Raw genomic sequence first — 27,755 nt, forward strand, 5'->3', positions numbered from 1 at the left:
TTCTTTATTTCCCTGTGAAGGAATTTTAGCAGTGGTTACCTTTTGTGAAAATAAAATGCTGTAGTGTAGGTTGGTCCAAGCTAAAGCAAGAAATACTCAACATATCAAATACACTGCTTGAAAAGTTATGATGAGGTTAAGTGACTTTGTCAAGGAGCAGTTTCAGTAGTCACCATGGAAGTATGGAAGGTAAGTGTAAACAACTCCTTAGAGCATTTTAATTGGGAAAGGTAATAGAGAAATGGATGATAACTGAAAAAGAATGTGAATTGCAAAGGCATTTTCTTTCTCTTTTTAAGATGGGAACTTTTAGAGTATGTATTCTGTTGGAAATGATCAACAGAGGTAGACATGGTTAGTTAATTTAAAATTGTTTGTGTTTCCAAACATTAGGAAGTTTGTTGATTATATTACATTATCTTTTAAAGATTATAGTAATTGTCCTTAGTACTACTATTCATGTAATTTTGTGGAAAAGTTGGTTTATTCAGAATTGATTCCATGATGGGGTATTCTCATATAATTGAATGTACAGATTTAAAAATATATATGTATGTGTATGTATTATATATATATAATTATATATATTATATTATGTTATATATAACTTTAATATATATTACAGTATATATTATTTCTATGTATTATGTATTGTTATATAGTGTATATATATATTATATTATATATACTAATTATATATAATGTATGATATATTATTATATTATACATTTATTATACTATGTATTATATTATTTACTATATGTATTATATTTATTTTATATTTATATAAATATGTAAAATATATTTATATAAAATATAGAATATATATTTATATTATATATTATTATATTATGTTTTATATTATGTAAGTAAATATATATAAAATAAATATTATAATGTATATATAATATATAATAATACATATAATATTTTATTATGTACATATATATATAATAAAAAATACACAAACACTGAGGCCATTCTGAATAGAACTAATCCTTCCTGGATGATTTTAGATATTCAGTGCCTTTGATAGTATCACAAATAGTTATGATTTTGTTAGGGACTTTAAAGTATCTGGTTATATCAAGTTAATATTTATTTACATTCTGGGGAAAGGGGAAGATTTTGCTTATTTACAATTGGAAAATAAACTAGTAATCCATAACAGGTTATTCCTTTTGGACTAGAAAGCTCTAAATTACAAAAACCATGCTTCCTGTACCAGCAGTGTCATTGACACAGATTATATGTTCAATAAGTATGTGTTGAACGTGGGAATAAACAGTTGAATGAATGAATGAATGCCTGTTGATGAACTTCTCTAGAAGAAGCAAATCTTTAGTTTATTGAAAGTAGGTTTCCAATATTGCCTAGGTATAAAGTCTCTTAAAAGAATGTGTAAGAGTCAGAAATGGTTATGTATAGCTATAGTTAGAAATAGAATAATAATGTAGATTCATTTGCTATTATATTAGTTAGAAACACTTAAGTATTGCTTTAACCACATATTCTAAAACACATGTTTTGAAGGCACATTCCTGGGTTTGAATTCAGGGTCTGTTCTTGGCCAGCTATTAGGGCTTCTTGGGCAAGTCACTTTGACTTTCTGTGCCTCATTTTCTTCCTGTGTAAAATACTAATATAATAACCTACTTCATAGGATTGTTGTGAGGCTTAAAATACCTTTAAGACATGTAAAGTGCTCATAATAATACCTAGATAGTAGTTGCATAGTGAGTCTTCAACACGTTAATATCACGATTGTTAAAAAGGGGTTCTTTCATATAAGGACTTAACTTGCACTTTCCAAGTAGGTTTTAGTGCCAGTAAAAGCTTATTTTTAGTAAAAATGACAACAACAAAAACAATGGTATCATTCCTATCAAATAATGCAAGTAGCATTAGGATTTTCCTTTGCTTTTGTTAGTTTTTATCTAAATTTAGTACTTTGTTGTGCTCGCTTCAGCAGCACATATACTACAACTGGATACACCTAATCCTTTGTTAATATTAGCAGTAGTATATTTTCTATGTTGTTTAATGTTACTCTGTTGTTTAATCCCCTTTGTAGAAAATTAGTTTCAAATGCAGAGATTTTATATCCAAAACAATAGGTTTAAATATCCTTTGTATTTTAAGTATTTAATATTTGCCTGAAAAGAATTGTTGGGTTTTTTCAGACCTGCAAAGAAAATTTCTAAGAAAAAGAACAAGGTAAGAAAAATATACAATATAATTTTATTTGTTATTTATTTTATTTTTATTTTATTATATTATTTTGATAAATATTTATTAGAAATATTATTCAGTGGTTAAAAAAATACTTTATGAAAGATGTAGTGAAAAAATAGAAAATCTTCCTTTGCTGTAGAGACATTTTCTATGAAAAATTTATTTAGAAATACTAGCTATTGATAACTGTGTCTTTTTGATAAAAATCCGTTCTTTTAAAATGTCTCTGTGGTTTTGCTTTTAAATGTTTATTTACTTATTTTTAAAATTTATTTTGAGAGAGAGCACGTACAAGTAGGGGAGGGGCAGAGGGAGAGGGGGAGAGAGAATCCCAAGCAGGCTCCATGCTGTCATTGTGGAGGTCAACATGGGACTCAAACTCAGGAACCCTGAGGTCATGACCTGAACCAAAATGGAGTCGGATGCTCAACCGACTGAGCCACCGAGGTGCCCCTGTTTTTGCTTTTATAAAAAGATGGGTATTTATCACTTCTCTATACCTAGTATATTTTATAAATATTTGGGGGACATTTTGAAATAATATTAATTATTTATAGGTCAAAAAGCAAGTTACGTCTATGGATGACCTTGTCGACTTAATTCAGTCATCTGAAACAGCTTCAGAGGATTGTGAGTTGCCTTACTCTAAGAATTTCATGTTGCTAATTGAAAAACTTGGCATGGATTGTAAAGGTAGGAAGGCTTTTTATGTATATTGCTGTAGTAATGTGTGCACACCTGCTATAGTGTAGAGCTGCTCATCTCAGAAATATGTTTTATATTAAAGGAGAACTATTGTATCCTGTCAGCCAAAGAGTCATCATTTCTACTGTACCTTTCTTAGTGGGAATGGCACATCTAATGTTTGTTAACTCTGCTTCTCTTCTGTGCCTTCACCCAGGTCAGGTCATTATTTTTCTCCTAGATTACTGAAATAACCTCAGGACTGTTTTCCCTGCCATTCAGCCTCCCAGGACCTTGGTCTGCACTGCAACCATAATTATTATGTATTTTTAAAAATGTGTAATTCATCATGTTACCTCCTTGCTTAAAGCTTAGCTATTACTTCTCATTGCTATTAGGTTAAAGGCCACAGTCCTCTGGCTTCATCTTGCATTGTTTTACATCCTTCTTTCCATCTGTGTCTTATCCACTGTTTTAGACATTTCTTCCTGTGAAAGAGCTTTTTGTTTCCAACAGCTTTAGTTAGGTAAACTGCACATATATGAAGTGTGTCATTTGATAGTTTTGACATATGTTTACACGTATGAAACGATAACCATAATCCAGACAGTTAACATATTCATCACCCTTAAAAATCTCCTGTCCCTCTATATTCCCTTATTATGAAGCTGCCAAATCGTTTTCTAAAGGAGTTGCACCGTTTGCCATTCCCACCAGCAGTCTGTGAGAGCACCAATTCCTATATACATATTCATGAACACTTAGTATTGTCAGCTTTTTAAATCCTAGACATTTGGATGTATATTTAGTATATATATCATTATGGTTTTAATATATATCTCCCTAATAACTGATGGTGTTGGGCATATTTTCATGTGCTTGTTTGACATCTGTATATCTTCCTTGTTTTTTTTTAATATGAAATTTATTGTCAAATTGGTTTCCATACAACACCCAGTGCTCATTCCAACAGGTGCCCTCCTCAATGCCCATCACCACCACCCCCAACTCCCCATCATCCCTCAGTTTATTCTCAGTTTGTAAGAGTCTCTTATGGTTTGGCTCTCTAACGTTTTTTTTCCTTCCCCTCCCCCATGGTCTTCTGTTAAGTTTCTCAGGATCTACAGAAGTGTGAAAACATATGGTATCTGTCTTTCTCTGTATGACTTATTTCACTTAGCATCACACTCTCCAGTTCCATCCATGTTGCCACAAAAGGCCATATTTCATTCTCTCTCATTGCCACGTAGCACTCCATTGTGTATATAAACCACAATTTCTTTATCCATTCATCAGTTGATGGACATTTAGGCTCTTTCCATAATTTGGCTATTGTTGAAAGTGCTGCTAAAAACTTAGGGGTACAAGTGCCCCTACACATCAGCACTCCTATATCCCTTGGGTAAATTCCTAGCAGTGCTATTGCTGGGTCATAGGGTAGGTCTATTTTTAATTTTTTGAGGAACCTCCACACTGTTTTCCAGAGTGGCAGCACCATTTTGCATTCGCACCAACAGTGCAAGAGGGTTCCTGTTTCTCCACATCCTCCCCAGCATCTATAGCCTCCTGATTTGTTCATTTTAGCCACTCTGACTGGTGTGAGGTGATATCTCAGTGTGGTTTTGATTTGTATTTCCCTGATGAGGAGTGACATTGAGCAGCTTTTCATGTGTCTGTTGGCCATCTGGATGTCTTCTTTGGAAAAGTGTCTATTCATGTGTTCTACCCATTTCTTCCCCAGATTATTTGTTTTTTGGGTGTGGAGTTTGGTGAGTTTTTTACAGATTTTGGATACTAGCTAGAACTTTGTAGTTTTGCTATTGTAGTGGTTGGTTTAGGTTTTATAGTCTGTGGGTTAAACATCACAGTCTAGCTTCCATTAATGTTATACCACATCATATATAGTTTAAGAAAATTACAATAGTTTACTTAAATTTCTTCTTTCCCAGACAGATCCTTCCTGGATCTGTGGGATTATAGTTTTCATTCAGTTTAGAAAGATTTTGGCCATTTTTTCTTGTGATTAGACATCTTGTGATGTCTAATATGTGTTTATTCCTATCCATTGTATTTTTCATGTCTAACATAGTTTACATCTCTGTGAGTGCCATTCAGTTTTTAAAACAATAGCTTCTATGCCTCTACTTATCTTTTCATGCTTTGTTTGGAGATATAGTTATGTTACTTACGAACAGTTTTATCCTTTAGTCTCTTGCTCTTGCCAATTATTAGATGAATCCAGAATGGTGATCAGCCTAAGGCAAATTATGAGTTTTTCTATCCTAGCTAATGTGAATAGATACTGTCCCTTGTTCTGTGAGAGCACCAGGGAGTGTTTCCTCTACTCTTTTCAGATTTTTTTCCCTTGATGACTTCCTTCCATGTATGCATTGGTTGTTACTCTGCTGAATACCCAAAGGGGGCCCTTTGCCGATCTCCAGGGTTTTTTCTCTGTTCTGCTTTCTCCTCTCCTATATGCTGACCTGTCATCTCTATCTGCCTTGAGTTTGCCAGACTCTCAGTTTCATCATCTCAACTCAAGGAGTCTGGTGGAGGCTATTTAAATAATGCTTTTCTCCTGTGTCGTAGCCTGAACATTCTCTCAAGGCAGTGAGCTTGGGCATGTGTTAGGCTAACGTGTTTTGTTTTCAGGGATCATTGTCCTTCATTGTCTGAAGTTCTGTGTCTTGAAAATCATGTTAAAATTGTATTTTGTCTGTTTTGTTTTTGCTTGCTTCAGGTAGGAAGATCAATCAGTACGTGTTACTCCATCTTGGCCAGAAGCAGATTACAGTGGAACTTCGGCACATACTCTTGACTGTCGAGAGTGCTTGTCTTCCTCATTTGCTTAATTGCCTCCTGCTTATCCTTCATTCCTCAGTATAGTTATCTCTTCCTCAGGGAAATCTATCTTTCCTTGGGCCCAATCTAGATCAAGTTATGATCACAGAACTCTGTTTTCTAATAGGAACTATCTGAATTTAGAATTATCATTTGAGTTGTCTTTCTCCTTCACTAGACTTTAAGCTAATTGAGAATCAGGGGTCTTCTCTATTGTATCTGTAGAGCTGAGTATAACATCTTACATTGAAGGTATATATTTATTTAATGTGTGAATGAGTAAATTGAAAATGCACAGTCCTGTATATGCAAAAAGTACTCATGTATTTTATTTCTGTTTCTTCTCTGATGTAGATACTGTTGGCTTCTTGAAAATCCAAGATATAGTTCTTTCCTATGAAAGATTAATGAAACTTAACAAAAGTCACTGTAAACTACTTACAGGAAAAATTAAAAAAATGGAAAAAACAGTTAGTGCACTACAAAACGAGCTACGAGAAGCAAAAGACATGAAATCACGGTTAGAGCATCAAAAAGTGGAATGGGAACATGAATTCTGCAGTTTGAGGTATAGCATCTTGGTTTTAAAGAAACATTTGAAGTGTTTACTTTTATACTACAGATGTATAGGGACAGTTTTGTAACTGCTAACTTACCATGTGGGATTTTACAGGAAAGAAAACTTCTTTAGTGTTGTAAGTGTGAGGTTCTTGGAAATAATACAGCAAGTTCTTAACAGTGAATACTTGTAATAATTTAATGTATTTTCCAAATCATAAGTTTAACGGCCATTTAAAAGTCCACCATATACAAATGTCATTATTTAACAGATTGAATTTTGCTTGTTTTTCATTTTTCTGTATTTTAATGAATGCTGTAAGGAATGTCTTTTATATAAATCTGTTTCTACATTTCTGGTTACTTGGAATAAATTCTTCAATATAATATCATTTGATTAAAGTATAAAAATTTTTAAAAAGGTCTTTGATCCACATTGTTCAATTGTTCTCGGGAAAGTTTATATTAATCTCTATACCCAGCAACAGAGTATAAAATGGTCATTTTTCTCAAGACAGAAAAATTCCCAAAAATTGATTCTGTTTTATTCTCAACATTCAGGGTTAAAAAAGTAAAGTGGGGGTGCCTGGGTGGCTCAGTTGGTTAAGCATCTGACTTCAGCTCAGGTGATGATCTCATGAGTTTGAGCCCTGCTTTGGGTGGGCTCGAGCCCTGCTTTGGGTGGGCTCGAGTCCTGCTTTGGGTGAGCACGAGCCCCATTTCGGGTGAACCCCTCTTCTCTGTCTCTCCCTCTCTCTCTGCCCCTCGTGGGATTCTGTCTCTTTCTCTCTCTCTGCCCTCGCTCACTTGTGTCATGTCTCTCTCAATAAAAAATTTAAACAAAATAAAATGGGGGTGCCTGGGTGGCTCAGTCAGTCAGGTGTCTCACTTTGGCTCAGGTCATGATCTCAGGGTTCATGAGTTCGAGCCCCACATCGAGCTCTCTGTTGTCAGTGCAGAACCCACTTCAGATTTTCTGTCTCCTTCTCTCTCTCTGCCCCTCCTTTGTTTGCATGTGCTCTCCCTTTCTCTCTCAAAAATGAACATTAAAAAAAAAAGTAATACGGAAAGTGATTACTGATAAGTTTTTTAACATCTCTGTCATAGGTAGATAAAATTAATTCAAATGTGTATGCTGAAATCACATATTACTCTTTATTGTTTACTTAATATGTATCCTGTGTTGTTCTAGAAGGGATTCTTAAGTGATTCATAAAGTAGATAATCAACAAGGTAAGTTGCAAGTGTGGTGGAAGAAGAAACAAAAAGTATAAGGCAACAGATATTAGACTCGCTAGCCTAGTCTTGGATGACAGTAATCTGCACGTGTATGTTGTGTAAACAACATCCGCAGATGCTCTCTTACACTGCACATCATTTTTGGAGGTACCTGTAATGTTTTGTCAAGTGGAAATTTATTTCTAGTGAATTGATAAAATTGTTTATAAACAGTAACTTCTCTTTTTAATGAGTAACTGAATTATCTGTCCTATGGAGGAATAATTACACCTGTAGGAAAAGGGGTAATTTTCAACTCTAACTTTTCTGAATAATTTCACACTTCCTTTCTTACAACATCTAACAGAGTTATTACTGACTAAAACTAAGTTGCATAATGCTTTCTCATTGCTTCTTTTCAATTGTATATATCTTTTGGAAGAGATTCAAGTGAGAAATTAAAAACAGCTCCAGAAAGGAAAAAAATTTGAGAACATAGAAATTTCATTTGGACAGTAAGCCAACATGTGGAACCAGATCATAGGAGGAACTTTTTATTTCTAACAAAACAAATTTTAAAATAAGCATATTTAATTGCAGATTTACTTTAAAACAAGAAGAAGAAAAAAGAAGAAATGCTGATATGTTATATGAAAAAATTAGGGAGAGGTTAAGAAGAAAAGAAGACCAATATAATAAAGAAGTTGAAACAAAACAACAATTTGAACTCGCTCTTAGAACACTAAACATGGAATTGAAGGCCGCAAAAAATCATTTGAATCAGGTAAATTACTTTTTGATAAAAAATTGTGTATTTCCATCAATATTATATAGTGTATTATACATATATTTTATGGTATCCCTTTGATTCAATATATATTATTTAGGTTTAAAATAAATTAAAACATGGGATCATGGTCCTTTGAACATTTTTTTAAAGTTCTCCTCTTCAGCTTTTGACCTTTTTTTTAACTGTATGAGACCAGAATCATAATGAAATGTTGTAGAAAAGCGCAGTGACACTCAGTGGCAACTTTCTCCACAGAACGCCAGAGAATTCCAGGATGGAATTCTAAGCAATCACCTTTGCAAACAAAAGGAGATAAAAACGGCTCATAAGAAAACTAATTCTAAGGTTTCTTCTTTAGCTATTTTGAAGTACATGTGTGTATGTATTTGTATATATTTTATTTTTTTAATTATTACTACTTTTTCTCCATGTATGTATATATATATATTTTAAAAACCGAACACTGTACATCATGGAAACTATACAGGATTTTAAAAGCACATATATTTTTGGGGAGGGGTATGGGGGGGCGGTGGCATTTTTGCTTCATTCGATAAAATAATATTCTTGATTAAATGCATTTGTCTCCAGCAAATAGTGACATTCATAATGTCCTCATCCAAATAGAGGCTTTTATTACTTTCTGTAGGAATCAATGAGCTTTCCCTAATCTCAAAACTGTTGCTACTAGCAACATGTGTTTTGGTTTTGAACAGTTACTTGACTGCCTTGATATATTAATAGGTTAGTTTAACACTTCTGCTAATGGACAGGAGGACGAGTGTAGCCAGTTCGCAGATCATATTTTCGGTATCAAGTCTCCTACTTTTGAGAAAAGTAACACTTTGCTTCAAGTAGCATCCTATTTCATTACAAGGAACTTTTGAAACAATGGTATGCTATGCTATATACTTAATGATAATTTATTGATAGGTATTTTATTTCTAATAAAATAGTGGAGTGTATTTCCCCTCTTTTATATTTATTACTATTTTATTATTATTATTTTTTATTTATTACTATTTTCAACATGAAGAGGAAATACAAGTTATTGCAGCAGTAAATAATCTCATGATTTTCTAAGAGCTGTATAAATTTCACCTTATTTCCTATCAGTATTTTGAAATCCAAGACTTCTTTCATACTTGTGTATTTACACTAGAGAAGTAGCAGTGGTTGGTGCAGGAGCACTAGTTGTGGAGTGAGAAGACCTGGGGAAGAGTCCTGCAACTCACAGTTTTAATCTCTGCATTCTAGAATTGTGATAACCAAATGAGTTCATTGATGTATGGAGAAGTGTTTATATTATAGTACAGTGCCTAGATTTGTCAGTTATCAATAGATATATTCTTATAACTGACTATAGAAATATTAGCAAAGTAGATATCTATGAAATATTCTCAGGAAAAAAGAATTTTAGGAAATTTAATCTGTCCAAGTAGATGCAGAGCTAACGATTTTACTGTGGGGTAGCTGTGTTCGATATCTACTGTAAACTCAATTTTTAAGTGTAGTCAGATTTATTAATCTTTTATTTCAGGCCTTCTGGTTTGTTGTAAATCAGAAAGGCTTTTCCAATTCTGACATTCTGAAAACTTTTCTCACGAATTCTTTTTTACTTTCATGCCTTCATTATCTTCAGTTAAAGTTCTGAACTTTTGGGAACTTATGCTTGTATAAAATTTGAGATTTGGAGCCAACTTTATTTTTTTCCAGTTGGATATTCACTTACTATAATCTTCCTTCCTCCCTCCCTCCCTCCCTCCATGTGTATTTATTTATTTTTGAGAGAGCGAGCACAAGCCAGGAAGGGGCAGGGAGAGAGAGAATCCCGAGCAGGTTCCGTACTGTCAGCACAGAGCCTGATGCGGGGCTTAAACCCACAGAATCTGAGATCATTCCCTGAGCCAAAATCGAGAGTCAGAGGCTTAACCAACTGAGCCACCCTGGCACCCCTTGCACCCCTTGCAACCTTTTCATTGTATAAACAGATTATACTGTAATTGGAAAGAAAATCATGATATAATGTCATTTTATTGAGTGCTATCTGAAAATTTCCTTTGTTTTACTTAGCTTTCTGATAGTCATGAGAAACAACAAGATCTGTTGCATAAAAACCACATGTTGCAGGATGAAATTGCCATGCTAAGACTGGAAATAGACACCATAAAAAATCAGAACCAGGGAAAGGAAACGAAATATTGTGAAGACATTGAAATTGTAAAAGAAGAGAATGACAATCTTCAAAAGACCATAAAACAGAATGAGGAAACATTATCAAAAACAATATTCCAATATAGTGGACAGCTTAATGTTCTGACTGCTGAGATTACGATGCTAAACTCTAAACTGGAGAATGAAAAACAAAATAAAGAGAGCCTGGAAGCAGAAGTTGAATCATACCGTGCTAGACTGGCTACTGCTGTACACGATCATGATCAGAGTCAGACATCAAGAAGAGACCTAGAACTTGCTTTCCAGAGAGCAAGAGATGAATGGTTTCATTTACAGGACAAAATGAATTTTGATGTGTCTAATCTACAAGATAACAATGAAGTTCTTTCTCAGCAACTTTCTCAAGTTGAAAGTAAACTCAATGCCCTGGAAATTGAGCTCCATCACACAAAAGATGCTCTCAGAGAAAAGACTTTAGTTTTAGAATGTGTACAAAGGGACCTAAGCCAAACACAATGCCAGAAGACGGAAATTGAACACATGTATCAGAACGAACAAAGTAAAGTGAATAAATACATTGCAAAGCAGGAATCCTTAGAGGAAAGGTTATCTCAACTACAAAGTGAAAATATGTTGCTTAGACAGCAACTAGATGATGCTCACAACAAAGCGGACAGTAAAGAAAAGCTAGTAATTAATATCCAAGACCAGTTTCAGAATATCATAAAAAAACTTGAAGCTAAAAGTGAAGAACAAGGTCTTATGCTGGGAGAAAGAAATAAAGAGTTAATCGATGAATGTAAACATTTAAAAGAAAGAATGTATCATTATGAAAATGAGAAAGCAAAAATAGAAGTAAGTATCCAGAAAGATAAGAATTTTTCAGATTTCCAGAAAGAAAATTCTGGTAATACTTGATTATGGCTGAATTTTGAATCTAGTTGAATATTAAAAAAAAAAAAAAAGACTATAAATCAACATAAAAGCATAACTTGTATGCAACAAATAAAAATTAGACCTGAGAGGTGCTTTAATTTGAGTAAAGTTATGGTGTCATCTATGAAACTTTAAGATGTTAAATTATAAATTGTTAATAGATAATAGTCTTCTGCTACAATAATAATTTTTTTAAGTTTAGTTTGAGAGAGAGAGAGAACATGAGTTGGGGAGGGGCAGAGAGAGAGAAAATGCCAAGCAGGCTCTGCACTGCCAGGGTGGAGCCCGACACAGGGTTCTAGAACTCATGAACTGTGGGATTCATGACCTGAGCCGAATTCAGGAGTTGGTCGCTTAACTGACAAACCCTCCCATAAAAGTTTTAATCTTTGCCACCACATTTTATTACTGTGGTGAGCTGGTAAATGAAAATGCTCAAATGTAAAATGAGTATTTTGAAATTGAGATTCAATTAATTGAGTTAACCAGACAGTAACTTCAGATTTCCCAGATGAAATGAAGTGTAGGTGCTCTATCTGGTAGAACTTTTCCTTTGGTAGCTTTTTATACATTTTAAGTTGGTATGATTTTATTTTTATTCACATAAATTTTAATTTTCAGTCTCAAATCATGTGTTCCTACAACCTCTTAATTCTTTAAAGGCATCTACTTTTCACTAAATCATAATTTGGGACAACTGTGGTGAGTTTTAGCAAAGCTATCTTTGAGTAATCTTCCCACTGCCATTTATAACTTATTTTAAATATTTTTACAAATAATTTGCTCATTTCGAAGTTCAGTTACTGTCATGTGGGCATAAGTTTGTCCAGTACAAAGAGAATTGTATCTCTCTGTGATTTATTAATTTGGCATTGGATCTCCATTTTCAGACCAAGGCGGGGTTGCAGGATTCTTGTTTAGCAGAAATGGAGTTAGTAGGGGAGAGAGCTGTAGGAGCTGAGGTCAGGGAGGGGGGTGGAAGCAGGGGCCATTGGAATGACTTTACTTTGGTTCTGAGATAGGACTCTATTAGAAGGATAAGAGCAGAGGATTGGATATGTGAAGAACTCTGACGGTAACTTAAGCCTGTAATAAAAAAAGAGGGAAAACCTTTCATAATGTAGAATTTACGACTGCTGTGCCCACTATGTCCCCATTTCTTTTTGAGACTTCTGTAGGTTATGAAGCTTTGCAGATTCACCAGTGGAGAACAGATAGGCTGGATTCATTATCTAAGTGACATCATCCTGACTAGGCAGGGAGATATAACACCTTTTGTTCTTTAACTGAATTCAGTAAGTAGGAATGTGTACGTGTTAGGAAAAGATGGTTAATTGATGTATGTGTTGATATTTCTCAAAGTACGTATGTTAGAGTTGTATATTATTAACATAATTTAATAATAAGATGATTTATAAAATCAGTAACAGAAATGTCTTACTAGGTAGTTATGAGACAACTTCAACAAGAACTGGCTGATACTCTGAAGAAACAGTCTATGTCAGAGGCTTCCCTGGAGGTTACATCACGTTATCGTCTTAGTTTAGAAGATGAGACACGGGATCTAAAGAAGAAATTAGGTCAAGTCAGAAGTCAGGCATGTATTAAATGTAATCTGTCAACAGCTAACTTATAGCTGGTTAAATAATATAAAGTGTTTTAGGATACTAATTTCCATAGACCACTTCCTTTTGTATTTTCATTATAATTAATTCATTATGATTTTAGTATCTTTACAATGCATTTATTTCTTAAACTCTTTTATTCTACTATTTGTGTTATATATTTTTTCTTATAATATTTACTCTTAGGAAAGTTGAGGCTTTTGTATCCTTCCTCACAGGAATTGAGACACTTTTTTTTCTTTGTTTAATTTAAAAATTTTTTTTAAAGTTTATTTATTTTGAGAGAGAAAGAGCAAGAGAGAGTGTGTGCATGCATGTTAACAGGGGAGGGACAGAGAGAGGAGAGAGAGAATCCCAAGCAGGGTCCATGCTGTCAGTGCAGAGCCAACGTAGGGCTCAGTTTCATGAACCATGAGATCATGACCTAAGCTGGAAGCAAGAATTGGATGCTTAACTGACTTAGCCACCCACATGCCCCAGTAGATGCTATTATTCTTCTTATTATTTTTAACGTTTATTCATTATTGAGAAACAGAGACAGCATGGGCATGGGGAAGGCAGAGAGAGGAAGAGACACAGAATCTGAAGCAGGATCCAGGCTCTGAGCTGTGAGCACAGAACCCGATGCGGGGCTCAAACTCACAAACTGCGAGATCATGACCTGAGTCGAAGTCAGATGCTGAACTGACTGAGCCACCCAGGCACCCCAGTAGATGCTATTATCTTCATTTTATAGATGCAGAAACTGAGACACAGAAGTTTTAAGTAATTTGCTCAAGGTCATATAGGTAATAACCAGCAGAATTGGGAATTCAGACCCAGGCATTTTGGCTCCTACTAAGATACTGCTTCTCAAACTATTCCATGAAATATCTTGTTGCCATTGAAAACAACATGTTAAGTTATATAATCACTAGAAGAGCAATGTCATTCACCTATGTGAATATTTGAAATCATAGTTGATGCGGTGCTTGGAGTATGAAAACAGAAATGTTTACCATAAGGTAATTCCCTATATTTCCTCCGTTTGACCAGTAGATAAATTTGTATGTTTATCTGATCATATATAATTTAAAAACATTAAAAATGTTATGTTTTTGTAGTAGAGTATGGTTGGTAAGCTATTCTGTAAGAGTATTTAAACATTTTCGGCTTCGTAGGCCATAGTCTGTTGTAGCAGCTCAGCTCTGCTGTTATGACCTAAAAGTAGCCATCAGTCAGCATGTAGAGGAGAGTGTGGCTGGGTCCAATAAGATTTTAGTTACAGGGGCACTTGGGCGGCTTAGTTGGTTGAGCGTCCTGACTCTTAATTTCCACTCAGGTCATGATCCCAAACCCCACATCATGAGACCCGTCATGAGACCGAGCCCCTCATCAGGCTTCTCCCTGAGCTTGCAGCCTGCTTACGATTTTCTCTGTCTCTCCCTCTGCCTCTCTTCCCCACTTGTGCACGCGGTCTGTCTCTCTCTCTCTCTCTCTCTCTCTCTCTCTCTCAAGTAAAAAAAAAATGTAGTTACAAGAACAGGTGATGGTGTTCTACTAGATTGCCAGTAGTTAAAATTATTACTTTTTCTTTATTCTAGTTGCAAGAAGCACAGGATCGACATGCAGAGGCTGTAAGATATGCTGAGAAGACGAAAGATCATATGCAAAAGTATAATTTAAACCTCACAGAAAATAGCTTGATTATTTATAAAGCAGATAAGCAGTGTAGTATGAGAAATGTATTAGTTATGCCAGTATATCATTGTTAAGCTGGATACAAATTCCAGCTTTGAGCTATTTTGAAATGCAGATTGTGGCATATTATCTCTCAATGTTGCACCTTACCCACAAAACACAACGAGAAAAATGGCACAATTGCCAAATCCTCCTCTTGATAAAATTTTAAGGATTTACGTAATGCCCTCATTTGTTCAGAAATTATACGGGTTTTTTTTTTAAATTTATGTGTGAGAATAATTATCTTGAGATCTGCATTTTAGGCTAGAGGTTAAAAATACCAGGCAAGAAGAAACCATCAAACAGCAAGCGGCCCAAATTCAAGATCTTCAGAGCAACTTGTTAAGGACAAGTTTGGTAAGTCAGTCTCTGAATGTCTGCCCTACTGAAAAGGAATCCTTATTTCACTAGTGGTAGTACATAAGAATGTTTTGGATCATATGAAAAATCTCACAGATCGAAATATTAGGTTCATATTGTTCCTACTTGCTACTAGTGATGTAATTCTTCTATATAGATGAAGTGGATTGAATTCATAAAGTAATGATGTTTGTAGTGAGATTTTAATAAAAACATTGTGAGAGTCTAAGAAAAGCAACATTTTATATACACCACAGTGAGCGTTTGGTTTAGTCCACCTTTTGGCTATTGTGGATGATGCTGCTGTGAACGTTGGCATACAGATGTGTGAGTCCCTGCTAATATTTTTCAGCGTGTTTCAAACTTCCCCAAACTTTGAGTGATCATTTGATCTTGAGTTCTGGCTTTCTCTTGTAATCTCAACCCTTCAGTGAGAGTTTGAGAACAGGTTATTTTAATGATGATTTGTTGTAATTTGTAATTACAAATTTGCAACTTATTGTCTTCATCAAGAATGACTAGCAGGTCGTTATGCAAACGTCCTTCTCAAAGGAATGGACTTTTCTCTTTGTTGGATTTGCAAAGGAAAAGAAATGCCAGTGAAAAACTAGAAATGGCTGCTCAGTCAGGGCCTTACCTAGTAACATAGTGCTCCTACCCATTGCAAGTTCAGAAACTCATTTTTCTCCATTCACTTGAGTTAATCAGCCTTTCAGAGATTTCACAGTTCAATCTCAGAAAAGACTAATGTGCAATTCAGGATTCTAATTTATTGATATGTAGTGAAACCCCAACTGTTTTCCAAGCAGAACAGTTAATGTCATCCCACTCTCACCCTCCTTTGTAGGATTTACACTGTACATCCTAAGTGGGAGCAATGAGGTAGATACACTGACCCACTAGTTTCTTTCAGTCACAAAAGCTATATAATATACATGCAGGTTTCATTAGACAGCTATACCCGTCAGGGGAACTAGAACATTCTGTTGACTGGCCCTTTTTGTGGCTGAAGAGACACTGAAAATTATTTTCTTTTCTAGACCTCTTATAAATGAGTCACATTGTTTTAGGGTACTTTTCATGCGAGTAACATGACACTATGTTGATCAGTCTTCTATGAATGAGAGTGCGAGGCGTTGTCCTGCTACTGTGTCCTAAAGCAATCTTTAAGGTCTCAAAAACTAAAATTTGTAAGAATATCCGAAACTGATTAAGCTTTTATTAAAGAATAACGAGGGATTTTCTGTAGATGCCTATAGAAAGGAATTAGGGTTATGGCATGAAATTAGCTGCCACTTTAAGGTCTTCCCTGTGAAACAAAAATTTAGATAGCTTTCAGCCAACTCATAGCTCTGACTTCCCTAGAAGGCGCTTCTCTTGAATCCCCAAATCAGAGGCTACCTGGGTTTAGATATTTGATGCACACAATTTGAAGTGAAGAATCTGGATTGGGAAGAAGGTTAAGCTCTAGCCGACTTAACCTTCCTGACAATATAGTCAAGGATGCGTCTGAAAGGAACTTCAGAAGAGTTTCATAAGGTGAGATCTCTATGGACTAAGAAATTACTCGAAAGGAAACAAAGGCAAACCAGTGATCATCCAGCCCTTGTGATAAATGTCGTGTTATAAAAGAAAAGCAAGACAAACTATGCTGGTCAGCATCCTAAGGGTAAGAGTGCCCCCTAAGAGTCAATAAGAAAAACACACTCAAAGTAACACGGAAAAGAATCCAAATAAAATGTACGCGATTAGCTGTCTACAAAGGTAATCCGTGTCAAGTAATGATTTTTGAGTCTGTGGTTGAGGACGTTGTCTATCAGGACCTAGACGGAAGAGTGCAAAGTACAGATGGCCTAGGTAAAGGGGTCAAAGCTCAAAATGTGAATTAGAGAATCTGGTTTTGAAGCCTTAAGAGCGTTTGAAAAGACAGATAGCAAGGGGCAAGGACTCAATGTCAGGGGTTGCCGTCCTTTAGAAATAAGGTGGGGTTAGAAGAGCAGAGGGAGAGTATGGTCATTGTTATCAGCTGCTGCTGAGAAGTGAAACAGGATAAAGACTTTAAAAAAATTACAAAAAAAAAAGGTCCTTGATGACCCTCAAACTTTCTTAGTGGAATGATAGGAGTGAAAGGTAGGTTTCAGTGTAAAAGAAGGAAAGAAGTGAAGAAAAGTTGCATCTGTGGCTGAGACGATACATTAAAAAATGTTCGAGTCCACTGCAAGGGGAGAAGCAGGGTGATAGATGGACAAAGCTTCAAAACTTAAGCAAATGGTTAATAGAAGAGGAGAAATTGAAATCTTTCTTCCTTATGCAGCCAGAACTGGGATTTACGGATTTATAGCACTTTACCAACTGCAAAGCTCTGGGGACAGCTTTTCTGATATGCTTTTACCACAAAGCCTTAATCTCTTCATCAGAGTACCTGCTAAAGCAGCCTAACGTAAACAGTACGGACATGAAATGATTGAGGAACTTTGGTTTAGCAAGACTCCATTATTTCCATGTCAGTGGCTTTCCCTTGCCTCTGATGGTCATGTAAAGGATTCATTACTCAATCTAGGAGGTGCCGTTTGTACTGTAGTCTGTGAGCATTGTCCACTGAGTAGTATAGAGAGGAAGTTAGTTAAAAGTATTATAAGTGGAAAAAAAGTACTGTTGGCTAGTGGCATTGGCGAAAGTTGTGTGAAGTACTGAGGAGAGATTCTGGGCCTCATGCTCCCCATTTGCTGCCACTTGCGGTGGAGTGAAGAATAACTTCAGTATAATTTGTATAGGGGACCACTTCTACTGGCATGCCACCTGCCTAAACTATCACGTTGTATTGGAACGCAAAATACAGCAACAGTAATCATGCTAAATGCAGACACTTAGAGCTGACTATGTGCCGTGTACCCTTCTAAGTTGTTCATGTATTATTTCCTAATTTAATCTTCCCAACATCCCAGGTAGATACTATTATTATTTATTTGGAGATCACTTTTTTAAGGTTCTTTGTTTTGAGAGAGAGAGAGATTGTGGGGAAGGTCAGGAAGGGAGAGAGAGAGGGAGAGCGAGAGAGCGAGAGAGAGAGAGAGAGAGAGAGAGAATTCCAAGCGGGCTCCTCGCTGTCCACGCAGAGCCTGATGAGGGGCTCAATCACATGACCCTGAGATCATGTCCTGAGCCGAAATCAAGAGCCAGACGCTGAACCGACTGAGCCACCCAGGTGCCCCAGTAGGTGCTGTTATTACCTTCATTTTACAGATGCAAAGACTGAGACACGGAAGTTTTAGGTAGTTTGCTCAAGGTCATATAGCTCATCACCAGCAGAATTGGGAATTTAGATCCAGGCATACTGGCTCCTACTAAGATACTGCTTCTCAAACTGTTCCATGAAATATCTTGTTGTCACTGAAAACAGCATGTTCAGTGTTATAATCATGAGAATGGCAATGCCATTCACCTATGTGAATATTTGAAATCATAGTTGATGCGGTGCTTGGAGTATGAAAACAGAAATATTTACCATAAGGTAATTTCCTATATTCCCTCTGTTTGACCGGTACATACATTTGTATGTTTATCTGATCATGTATAATTTAAAAACATTAAAAACATTATGTTTTTGTAGTAGAGTATGGTTGGTAAACTCTTCTGTAAGAGTATTGAAACATTTTTGGATTTTAGGCCATAGTCTCTGTTGTAGCAGCTCAGCTCTGCTGTTATGACCTAAAAGTAGCCATCAGTCAGCATGTAGAGGAGAGTGTGGCTGGGTCCAATAAGATTTTAGTTACAGGGGCACTTGGGCGGCTTAGTTGGTTGAGCGTCCTGACTCTTAATTTCCACTCAGGTCATGATCCCAAACCCCACATCATGAGACCCGTCATGAGACCGAGCCCCTCATCAGGCTTCTCCCTGAGCTTGCAGCCTGCTTACGATTTTCTCTGTCTCTCCCTCTGCCTCTCTTCCCCACTTGTGCGTGCTGTGCTGTCTCTATCTCTCTCTCTCTCTCTGTGTCTCTGTCTCTCAAGTAAAAAAAAAAAATTTAGTTACAGAAACAGGTATTGGTGTTCTACTAGATTGCCAGTAGTTAAAATTATTTTTTTTCTTTATTCTAGTTGCAAGAAGCACAGGATCGACATGCAGAGGCCGTAAGACATGCTGAGAAGACGTAAGATCATATGCAAAAGTATAATTTAAACCTCACAGAAAATAGCTTGATTATTTATAAAGCAGATAAGCAGTGTAGTATGAGAAATGTATTAGTTATGCCAGTATATCATTGTTAAGCTGGATACAAATTCCAGCTTTGAGCTATTTTGAAATGCAGATTGTGGCATATTATCTCTCAATGTTGCACCTTACCCACAAAACACAACGAGAAAAATGGCACAATTGCCAAATCCTCCTCTTGATAAAATTTTAAGGATTTACGTAATGCCCTCATTTGTTCAGAAATTATACGGGTTTTTTTTTTAAATTTATGTGTGAGAATAATTATCTTGAGATCTGCATTTTAGGCTAGAGGTTAAAAATACCAGGCAAGAAGAAACCATCAAACAGCAAGCGGCCCAAATTCAAGATCTTCAGAGCAACTTGTTAAGGACAAGTTTGGTAAGTCAGTCTCTTAATGTCTGCCCTACTGAAAAGGAATCCTTATTTCACTAGTGGTAGTACATAAGAATGTTTTGGATCATATGAAAAATCTCACAGATCGAAATATTAGGTTCATATTGTTCCTACTTGCTACTAGTGATGTAATTCTTCTATATAGATGAAGTGGATTGAATTCATAAAGTAATGATGTTTGTAGTGAGATTTTAATAAAAACATTGTGAGAGTCTAAGAAAAGCCAACATTTTATATACACCACAGTGAGCGTTTGGTTTAGTCCACCTTTTGGCTATTGTGGATGATGCTGCTGTGAACGTTGGCATACAGATGTGTGAGTCCCTGCTAATATTTTTCAGTGTGTTTCAAACTTCCCCAAACTTTGAGTGATCATTTGATCTTGAGTTCTGGCTTTCTCTTGTAATCTCAACCCTTCAGTGAGAGTTTGAGAACAGGTTATTTTAATGATGATTTGTTGTAATTTGTAATTACAAATTTGCAACTTATTGTCTTCATCAAGAATGACTAGCAGGTCGTTATGCAAACGTCCTTCTCAAAGGAATGGACTTTTCTCTTTGTTGGATTTGCAAAGGAAAAGAAATGCCAGTGAAAAACTAGAAATGGCTGCTCAGTCAGGGCCTTACCTAGTAACATAGTGCTCCTACCCATTGCAAGTTCAGAAACTCATTTTTCTCCATTCACTTGAGTTAATCAGCCTTTCAGAGATTTCACAGTTCAATCTCAGAAAAGACTAATGTGCAATTCAGGATTCTAATTTATTGATATGTAGTGAAACCCCAACTGTTTTCCAAGCAGAACAGTTAATGTCATCCCACTCTCACCCTCCTTTGTAGGATTTACACTGTACATCCTAAGTGGGAGCAATGAGGTAGATACACTGACCCACTAGTTTCTTTCAGTCACAAAAGCTATATAATATACATGCAGGTTTCATTAGACAGCTATACCCGTCAGGGGAACTAGAACATTCTGTTGACTGGCCCTTTTTGTGGCTGAAGAGACACTGAAAATTATTTTCTTTTCTAGACCTCTTATAAATGAGTCACATTGTTTTAGGGTACTTTTCATGCGAGTAACATGACACTATGTTGATCAGTCTTCTATGAATGAGAGTGCGAGGCGTTGTCCTGCTACTGTGTCCTAAAGCAATCTTTAAGGTCTCAAAAACTAAAATTTGTAAGAATATCCGAAACTGATTAAGCTTTTATTAAAGAATAACGAGGGATTTTCTGTAGATGCCTATAGAAAGGAATTAGGGTTATGGCATGAAATTAGCTGCCACTTTAAGGTCTTCCCTGTGAAACAAAAATTTAGATAGCTTTCAGCCAACTCATAGCTCTGACTTCTCTAGAAGGCGCTTATCTCCTGAATCCCCAAGCCAGAGACTACCTGGGTTAAGGTTTTTTTTTTTGGGGGGGGGTGTTCTTTTTTATTAACTTTATATTTCATTTTTAAAAATTTACATCCAAATTAGTTAGCATATACTGAAGCAATGATTTCAGGAGTAGATTCCTTAATGCCCCTTACTCATTAAGACCATCCCCCCTCCCACAACCCCTCCAGCAACCCTCAGTTTGTTCTCCATATTTATGAGTCTCCTCTGTCCCGTCCCTGTTTTTATATTATTTTTGTTTCCCTTCCCTTATGTTCATCTGTTTTGTCTCTTGAAGTCTTCATACGAGTGAAATCATATGAATTTGTCTTTCTGTGACTTACTTATCTCACTTAGCATTAATACCCTCCAATTCCATCCACGTAGTTGCAAATGGCAGGATTTCATTCTTTTTGATTGCCAAGTAATACTCCATTGAATATATATACCACATCTTCTTTATCCATTCATCCATCGGTGGACAATTGGACTCTTTGCATACTTTGGCTATTGTTGATAGTGCTGCTATAAACATGGGGGTGCATGTGTCCCATTGAAACAGCACACCTGTATCCCTTGGATAAATGCCTAGTAGTGCAATTGCTGGGTCGTAGTGTAGTTCTGTTTTTAGTTTTTCGAGGAAACTCCATGCCATTTTCCAGAGTGACTGCACCAGCAAAAGAGATCCTCTTCTCTGCATCCTCGCCAACATATGTTGTTGCCTGAGTTCTTAATGTTAGCCATTCTGACAGGTGTAAGGTGGTATCTCAGTGTGGTTTTGATTTCCCCGATGATGAGTGATGTGGAGCATTTTTGCCTGTGACAGTTGGCCATGTGGATGTCTTCTTTGGAGCAGTGTCTGCTCATGTCTTTTGCCCATTACTTCACTGGATTACTTGTTTTTTTGGGTGTTGTGTTTGGTAAGTTCTTTGTAGATTTTGGATACTAACCATTTTTTTTTTAAATATATGAAATTTATTGTCAAATTGGTTTCCATAAACACCCAGTGCTCATCCCAAAAGATGCCCCCTTCAATACCCATCACCCACCCTCCTCTCCCTCCCACCCCCCATCAGCCCTCAGTTTATAAGAGTCTCTTATGCTTTGGCTCTCTCCCACTGTATCTGATATGTCATTTGCAAATACCTTCTCCCATTCTATCAGTTGCCTTTTAGTTTTGCTGATTGTTTCCTTCACTGTGCAGAAGCTTTTCATTTTGATGAGGTCCCAGTAGTTCATTTTTGCTTTTGTTTCCCTTGCCTCCAGAGACGTTTAGAATAAGAAGTTGCTGCTGGCAAGATCATAGAGGGTTTTGCCTGCTTTCTCCTCAAGGATTTTGATGGCTTCCTGTCTCACATTGAGGTCTTTCATCCATTTTGAGGTTATTTTTGTGTAATGTACAACTTTTTATGTGAACATGTTTTCATTTCTCTTGGGTATATACCTATAAATACAGTTGCTGGTTCATATGGTAACTCTGTTAAACCTTTTTGTTTGTTTTTGTTTTTTCAACCTTTTGAGGAGGGGCAGGCACTTGGATGGCTCAGCTGGTTGAGTGGCCGGCTCTTGATTTCAGCTCAGGTCATGATCTCAGGGTTGTGGAATCGAGCCCTACATTGGGCTTTGCTCTGAGCATGGAGCCTGCGTGGGATTCTCTCCCTCCCTCTCCTTCTGTCCCTCTACCCCACTTGTGCACTCTCTCTAAAATAAGTTTAGAAAAAATGTTTTTCTAGTTTAACCTTTTGAGGAACTGCCAGACTGTTTTCCAAAGTGGCAGCAACATTACATTTTCATCAGCAGTTTTTGAGAGTTCCCATTTTTCCTGACTCTTGCCAATGTTTGTCATTATCTGTTGTTTTTATTATAACAATTCTAGTGGGTATGAAATGGCATCTTGTGGTTTTTGGTTTGCATTTTTCTTATAACTAATGATGTTGAACATCTCTCTTTTATTTTTGAGAGAGACAGTGTGAGCAGGGGAGGGGCAGAGAGAGAGGGAGACACAGAATCTGAAGCAGGCTCCAGGCTCCCAGCTGTCAGCACAGAGCCCGATGTGGGGCTCGAACCCACAAACCATGAGATCGTGACCTGCGCCAAAGTCGGACGCCCAACTGACTGAGCCACCCAGGCACCCCGAACATCTCCCTTTTAATGTGATTTTTATCCATTTCTATATCTTCTTTAAACAACTAATCCATTCTTTTCCCCATTTTTATATTGGATTGTCTTTTCATTATTGGAAGAGTTATTTAAATATCCCACATACAAATCCCTTAGCAGACATGGGATTTTCAGATATTTTCTCATATTTAGTCGCTTGCCTTTTCACTTTCTTGATGGTGATATTTGAAGCATAGAAGTTTTTAATTTTGATGAAGTAAACTTAATCTGCTTTTGTCTTTTGGTGTCATGTCTAAGAAATCATTGCCAAATCCAGTCACAAACATATACACGTATGCTTTTTTCTAAGAGTTTTATCATTTTAGCTCTTAGATTTTAAGTTAATTTGTATATATGCTATGGGGTAGAGGTCTGATTTTATTACTTTGCATGTGAATATCCATTTGTCCCAGTACCATTTGTTACAAAGACTATTCTTGTTCCATTTAATTGTCTGACACCCTTGTTGAAAATCAGTTCACTATAATGTGAGAGTTTATTTTTAGATTCTCAGTGTTAATACATTGATCTATATGTCTATCTTTATGCCAGTACCATATCTAATTTTATGAAAACTCTTTCCTAGTTATCTTGACAATTACCAGTCACTTATGTAATAATAAAAAGTCAATGTAGTAGAACTTAACTTTGCTCCTATAGAGATTTTTGCTTCTGGAAGGACCCTTTCGCCAGCCTATGCCTTGCTGACCCCATGACTCGATGTGAAGTCAGGCTCAAGAAGATAAAATGCTCTTTCTTTAGTCTGTTCAGACATTTACTTACTTACTTACTTATTTATTTATTTATTTATTTATTTATATTTTATTTTTAAAATTTTTTTTAGAGCATGCACAAGCAGAAAGAGGGGGCCTGGGGGGTTGGAGAGAGAGAATTTTTAGCAGGCTTTGCACTTGTGTGGAGGCTGACAGGGGTCTTGATCCCATGACCCTGGGATCATGACCTGAGAGTTTGAGGCTCAACTGACTGAGCCACACAGGTTCCCCTCCTGTTCAAACTTTTAGTTTCTCAGTCAGTGCCACCCACTTTCATTTCCATCAAATCTTCGTCATAGAATCTCTTGACTCAGTCTACCATTTACTTCATTATATTTTATTATCTCATAATGCATGGACTAATCCATAGTTTTCACCATCTAGGAAGGAAAAGATTAACTCTGGGCTAGTGGTAATGCAAACTGGTGCAGCTGCTCTGGAAAACAGTGCGTAGGTTCCTCAAAACAATTGAAAATAGAACTACCCTATGACCCCTCAATAAGCACTACTGGGAATTTATGCAAAGGATACAGGAGTGCTGATTCATAGGGGCACATGTACTCCAATGTCTATAGCAGTGCTTTCAACAATAGCCAAATTGTGGAAAGAGCCTAATGCCCATCAACTGATGAATGGATAAAGAGATGTGATTTATATATACACTGGAATACTACCTGGCAAGGAGAAAGAGTGAAATCATGCTATCTGTTGCAATGTGGATGGAACTGGAAGGTATTATGCTACGTGAAATAAGTCACAGAAAAACAGATATCATATGTTTTCGCTCATATATGGAACTTGAGAAACTTAACAGAAGACCATGGGGGAAGGGAAAGGGAAAAATAGTTACAGAGAAGGAGAGGGGCAAACCATAGGAGACTCTTGAATGCAGAGAACAAATAGAGGGTTGTTGGGGAGGGGGCAGTGGGTGAGAAGGGAAAGTGGGTGGTGGGCATTGAGGAAGGCACTTGTTGGGATGAGCCCTGGGTGTTGTCTATAAGTGATGAACCACAGGAATCTACCCCCAAAACCAAGAGCACACTGTACACGCTGTATGTTAGCAAATTTGACAATAAATTCTATTTAAAAAAAGAAATGAAAGCGAGGGGATGGAGAAAAATTTATCATGTTAAAAGAAAAAGCGATACTTTTGTCAGAAGAGTCCTTAAAACAAAGACTGTTGGGCACCTGGGTGCCTCAGTCATTTGAGCAACCGACTAGGTCTTGGCTCAGGTCATGGTCTTATGGCTGGTGGGTTTGAGCCCCATGTTGGGCTCCAGGCTGACAGCAAGGAGCCTGCTTGAAATTTTCTCTCCCCCTTTTTATGTCCCTCCCCAACCCTTTCTCGCTCAAAATAAGTAAACTTAACAAAAAACAAAGACTGTAGCAAGAGCCAAAGAATGCTACTATATCATAATAAAGGGTACAATCCAATAGGAAGATCTAACAATTGTAAATATTTATGCACCCACCATGAGAGCACTCAAGTACATAAAACAATAACAAACATAAAGGAACTAATTGATAATAATACAGTAATACGGTACTTTAACACCCCATTTACACCAATAGATCTTAACAAAAAATCATGAAAAAATACATCTTAACAGAAAATCACCAAAGAAACAGTGGCTTTGAATGACAGAGTGGCCTGGGAGGGGCAGAGAGAGAGGGAGACACAGAATCTGAAACGGGCTCCAGGCTCTGAGCTGTCAGCACAGAGCCCGACGCGGGGCTCGAACTCACGGACCGTGAGATCATGACCTGAGCCGAAGTCGGATGCTTAACCGACTGAGCCACCCAGGCGCCCCAAGATGGTAACATTTTGAAATCAAGCCCTGAACCTGATGCCATGATAACTGAGACTTGCAGGAGGTACTGGGGGGTGGGGGGTAGTGAGTGTATTTTTCAGGTGGGAGGAATACAAACATTTGTGGCCAGTGGGTAAATTATACTGCTTTTTAAATGTGTCCATAGGTTTTAAATATTAATTCCATTAAAAAAAAAAAAAAAAAGACCATGGAACAACCTTAGCGATTTGCTCCTAATGAACAGAATATGTGAATATGATGCTGTGTGTATTCCAAGCCTAGGTGACAAAAGGCGATACAGCTTCTGCCTTGCTCTGTATCTCAGGTTGCTTACTTGGAATCTAGCTCCCCATCTAGTGAGGAAGTCTAGGCCACAAAGAGGGTCTAGGTGTGTCAGTTTAAGTGTTTCTGCTGCCTCCTGAACTGAAGTCCCAGGCAACAGCCAGCATCAACAACCAGACGTTAGTGAACAAATCTTCAAATGGATCCAGCCCCAAACCTTTCAGTTGCCCCACCTGAAGCTGAGCAGGGCAGAGACTAGCTGTCCTGGCCACACTTTTCCTAACAGATTTGTGAACAAAAGAAATCTAAACTTTGGGGAGTTTGTTAAGAAAAACAAAAATGATAAATTGAAAAGTAGATGAAAAAAAAGAGATAAGACACATAAACTTGTATAGGAGAATTGGTCTCCATTAAAGTAGGATGTAATAAATGTTAAGATTAATTTATTAACAACCAACAGTGCTAATGAGAAGAAGCAGATAAGTAGAAGCAAGATCTAAGAAGTTTTTCCCCAGTTAGGATATTAGCTGTTCATTTTTCATATATGGCCTTTATTATGTTGAGGTATAGTTCCTCCAAGCCTACTTTGTTGAGGTTTGTATCATGAATGGATGTTATAGTTTGTCAAATTGTTTTTCTGCATCTATTGCAATATGATTTTATGCTTTTTTAAAAATATGAGGTATCACATTCATTGATTTGCAAATATTGAACCACCCCTGCAAACCAGGGATAAATCCCATTTGTTACAGTGAATGATTTTTTTTTAATGTTTATTTTTGAGAAAGAGCACGAGCGGGGGAGGGACAGAAGAGAGGGAAACACAGAATCTGAAATAGGTTCTAGGGTCCGAGCTGTCAACAGAGCCTGACACTGGGCTTGAACCGACAAACCATGAGATCGTAACCTGAGCTGAAGTTGGATGCTTAACTGACTAGCCACCCGGCTGCCCCTGGTGAATGATTTTTTAATGTATTGTTGGATTCAGTTTGCTTATTTTGTTGAAGATTTTTGCATGTTCATCAGACATACTGGCCTGTAATTCTCTTTGTGGTGTCTTTATCTGGTTTTGGTGTCAGGGTAATGCTGGCATCATAGAATGAATTTGGAAGTTTCCCTTCCTTTTATGTTTTTCTGAAACAATTTGAAAAGCACAGGTATTGGGGCACCTGGGTGGCTCAGTCAGTTAAGCATCCGACTTCGGCTCAGGTCATGATCTCACGGTCCGTGAGTTCGAGCCCCGCGTCGGGCTCTGTGCTGACAGCTCAGAGCCTGGAGCCCGTTTCAGATTCTGTGTCTCCCTCTCTCTCTGCCCCTCCCCTGTTCATACTCTGTCTCTCTCTGTCTCAAAAATAAATAAACGTTAAAAAAAATAAAAAAAAAAAAAAAGAAAAAAAAGATGTTACCATCTTAATCAGGTGCAGTGGGGATAAGGTGCCTGGGTTATGGTATCTAAAGTATAGCCCCTTGAGTGCAAGTGCTCTCAATATGAGGACTTGAGAACTAAAGAGGCAGTTATTTACCACTCACAAATGCAACATTCTAGTCAACTGCTGAAGACTCTCCCGTTCAGAAAAAGATGGGAAGCACCCTAGTCTATAA

General features: G+C 36.8%; 1 protein-coding gene across 15 annotated transcripts in view; it reads left to right on the forward strand.

Moving 5' to 3' along the window:
- Positions 1 to 27,755, forward strand: part of ANKRD26 (ankyrin repeat domain containing 26) — a 111,577-nt gene that overhangs the window by 72,648 nt on the left and 11,174 nt on the right. For 10 of the 15 annotated variants that reach the window (XM_053225434.1, XM_053225423.1, XM_053225424.1 and 7 more), the window contains 10 exons: positions 2,184 to 2,217; positions 2,793 to 2,928; positions 6,115 to 6,328; positions 8,137 to 8,320; positions 10,400 to 11,356; positions 12,882 to 13,034; positions 14,646 to 14,716; positions 15,048 to 15,141; positions 19,242 to 19,294; positions 19,644 to 19,737. In XM_053225434.1, the coding sequence (XP_053081409.1) occupies positions 2,184 to 2,217; positions 2,793 to 2,928; positions 6,115 to 6,328; positions 8,137 to 8,320; positions 10,400 to 11,356; positions 12,882 to 13,034; positions 14,646 to 14,716; positions 15,048 to 15,141; positions 19,242 to 19,294; positions 19,644 to 19,737 (1,990 nt within the window). Of the gene's footprint in view, positions 1 to 2,183; positions 2,218 to 2,792; positions 2,929 to 6,114; positions 6,329 to 8,136; positions 8,321 to 8,536; positions 8,672 to 10,399; positions 11,357 to 12,881; positions 13,035 to 14,645; positions 14,717 to 15,047; positions 15,142 to 19,241; positions 19,313 to 19,643; positions 19,738 to 27,755 lie in introns of those variants that run through there. The other 5 variants (XM_053225437.1, XM_053225436.1, XM_053225428.1 and 2 more) reach the window with 5 other exon arrangements.

This window comes from Acinonyx jubatus, chromosome B4 (assembly GCF_027475565.1).
Source record: "Acinonyx jubatus isolate Ajub_Pintada_27869175 chromosome B4, VMU_Ajub_asm_v1.0, whole genome shotgun sequence".
Classification (NCBI taxonomy): domain Eukaryota; kingdom Metazoa; phylum Chordata; class Mammalia; order Carnivora; family Felidae; genus Acinonyx; species Acinonyx jubatus.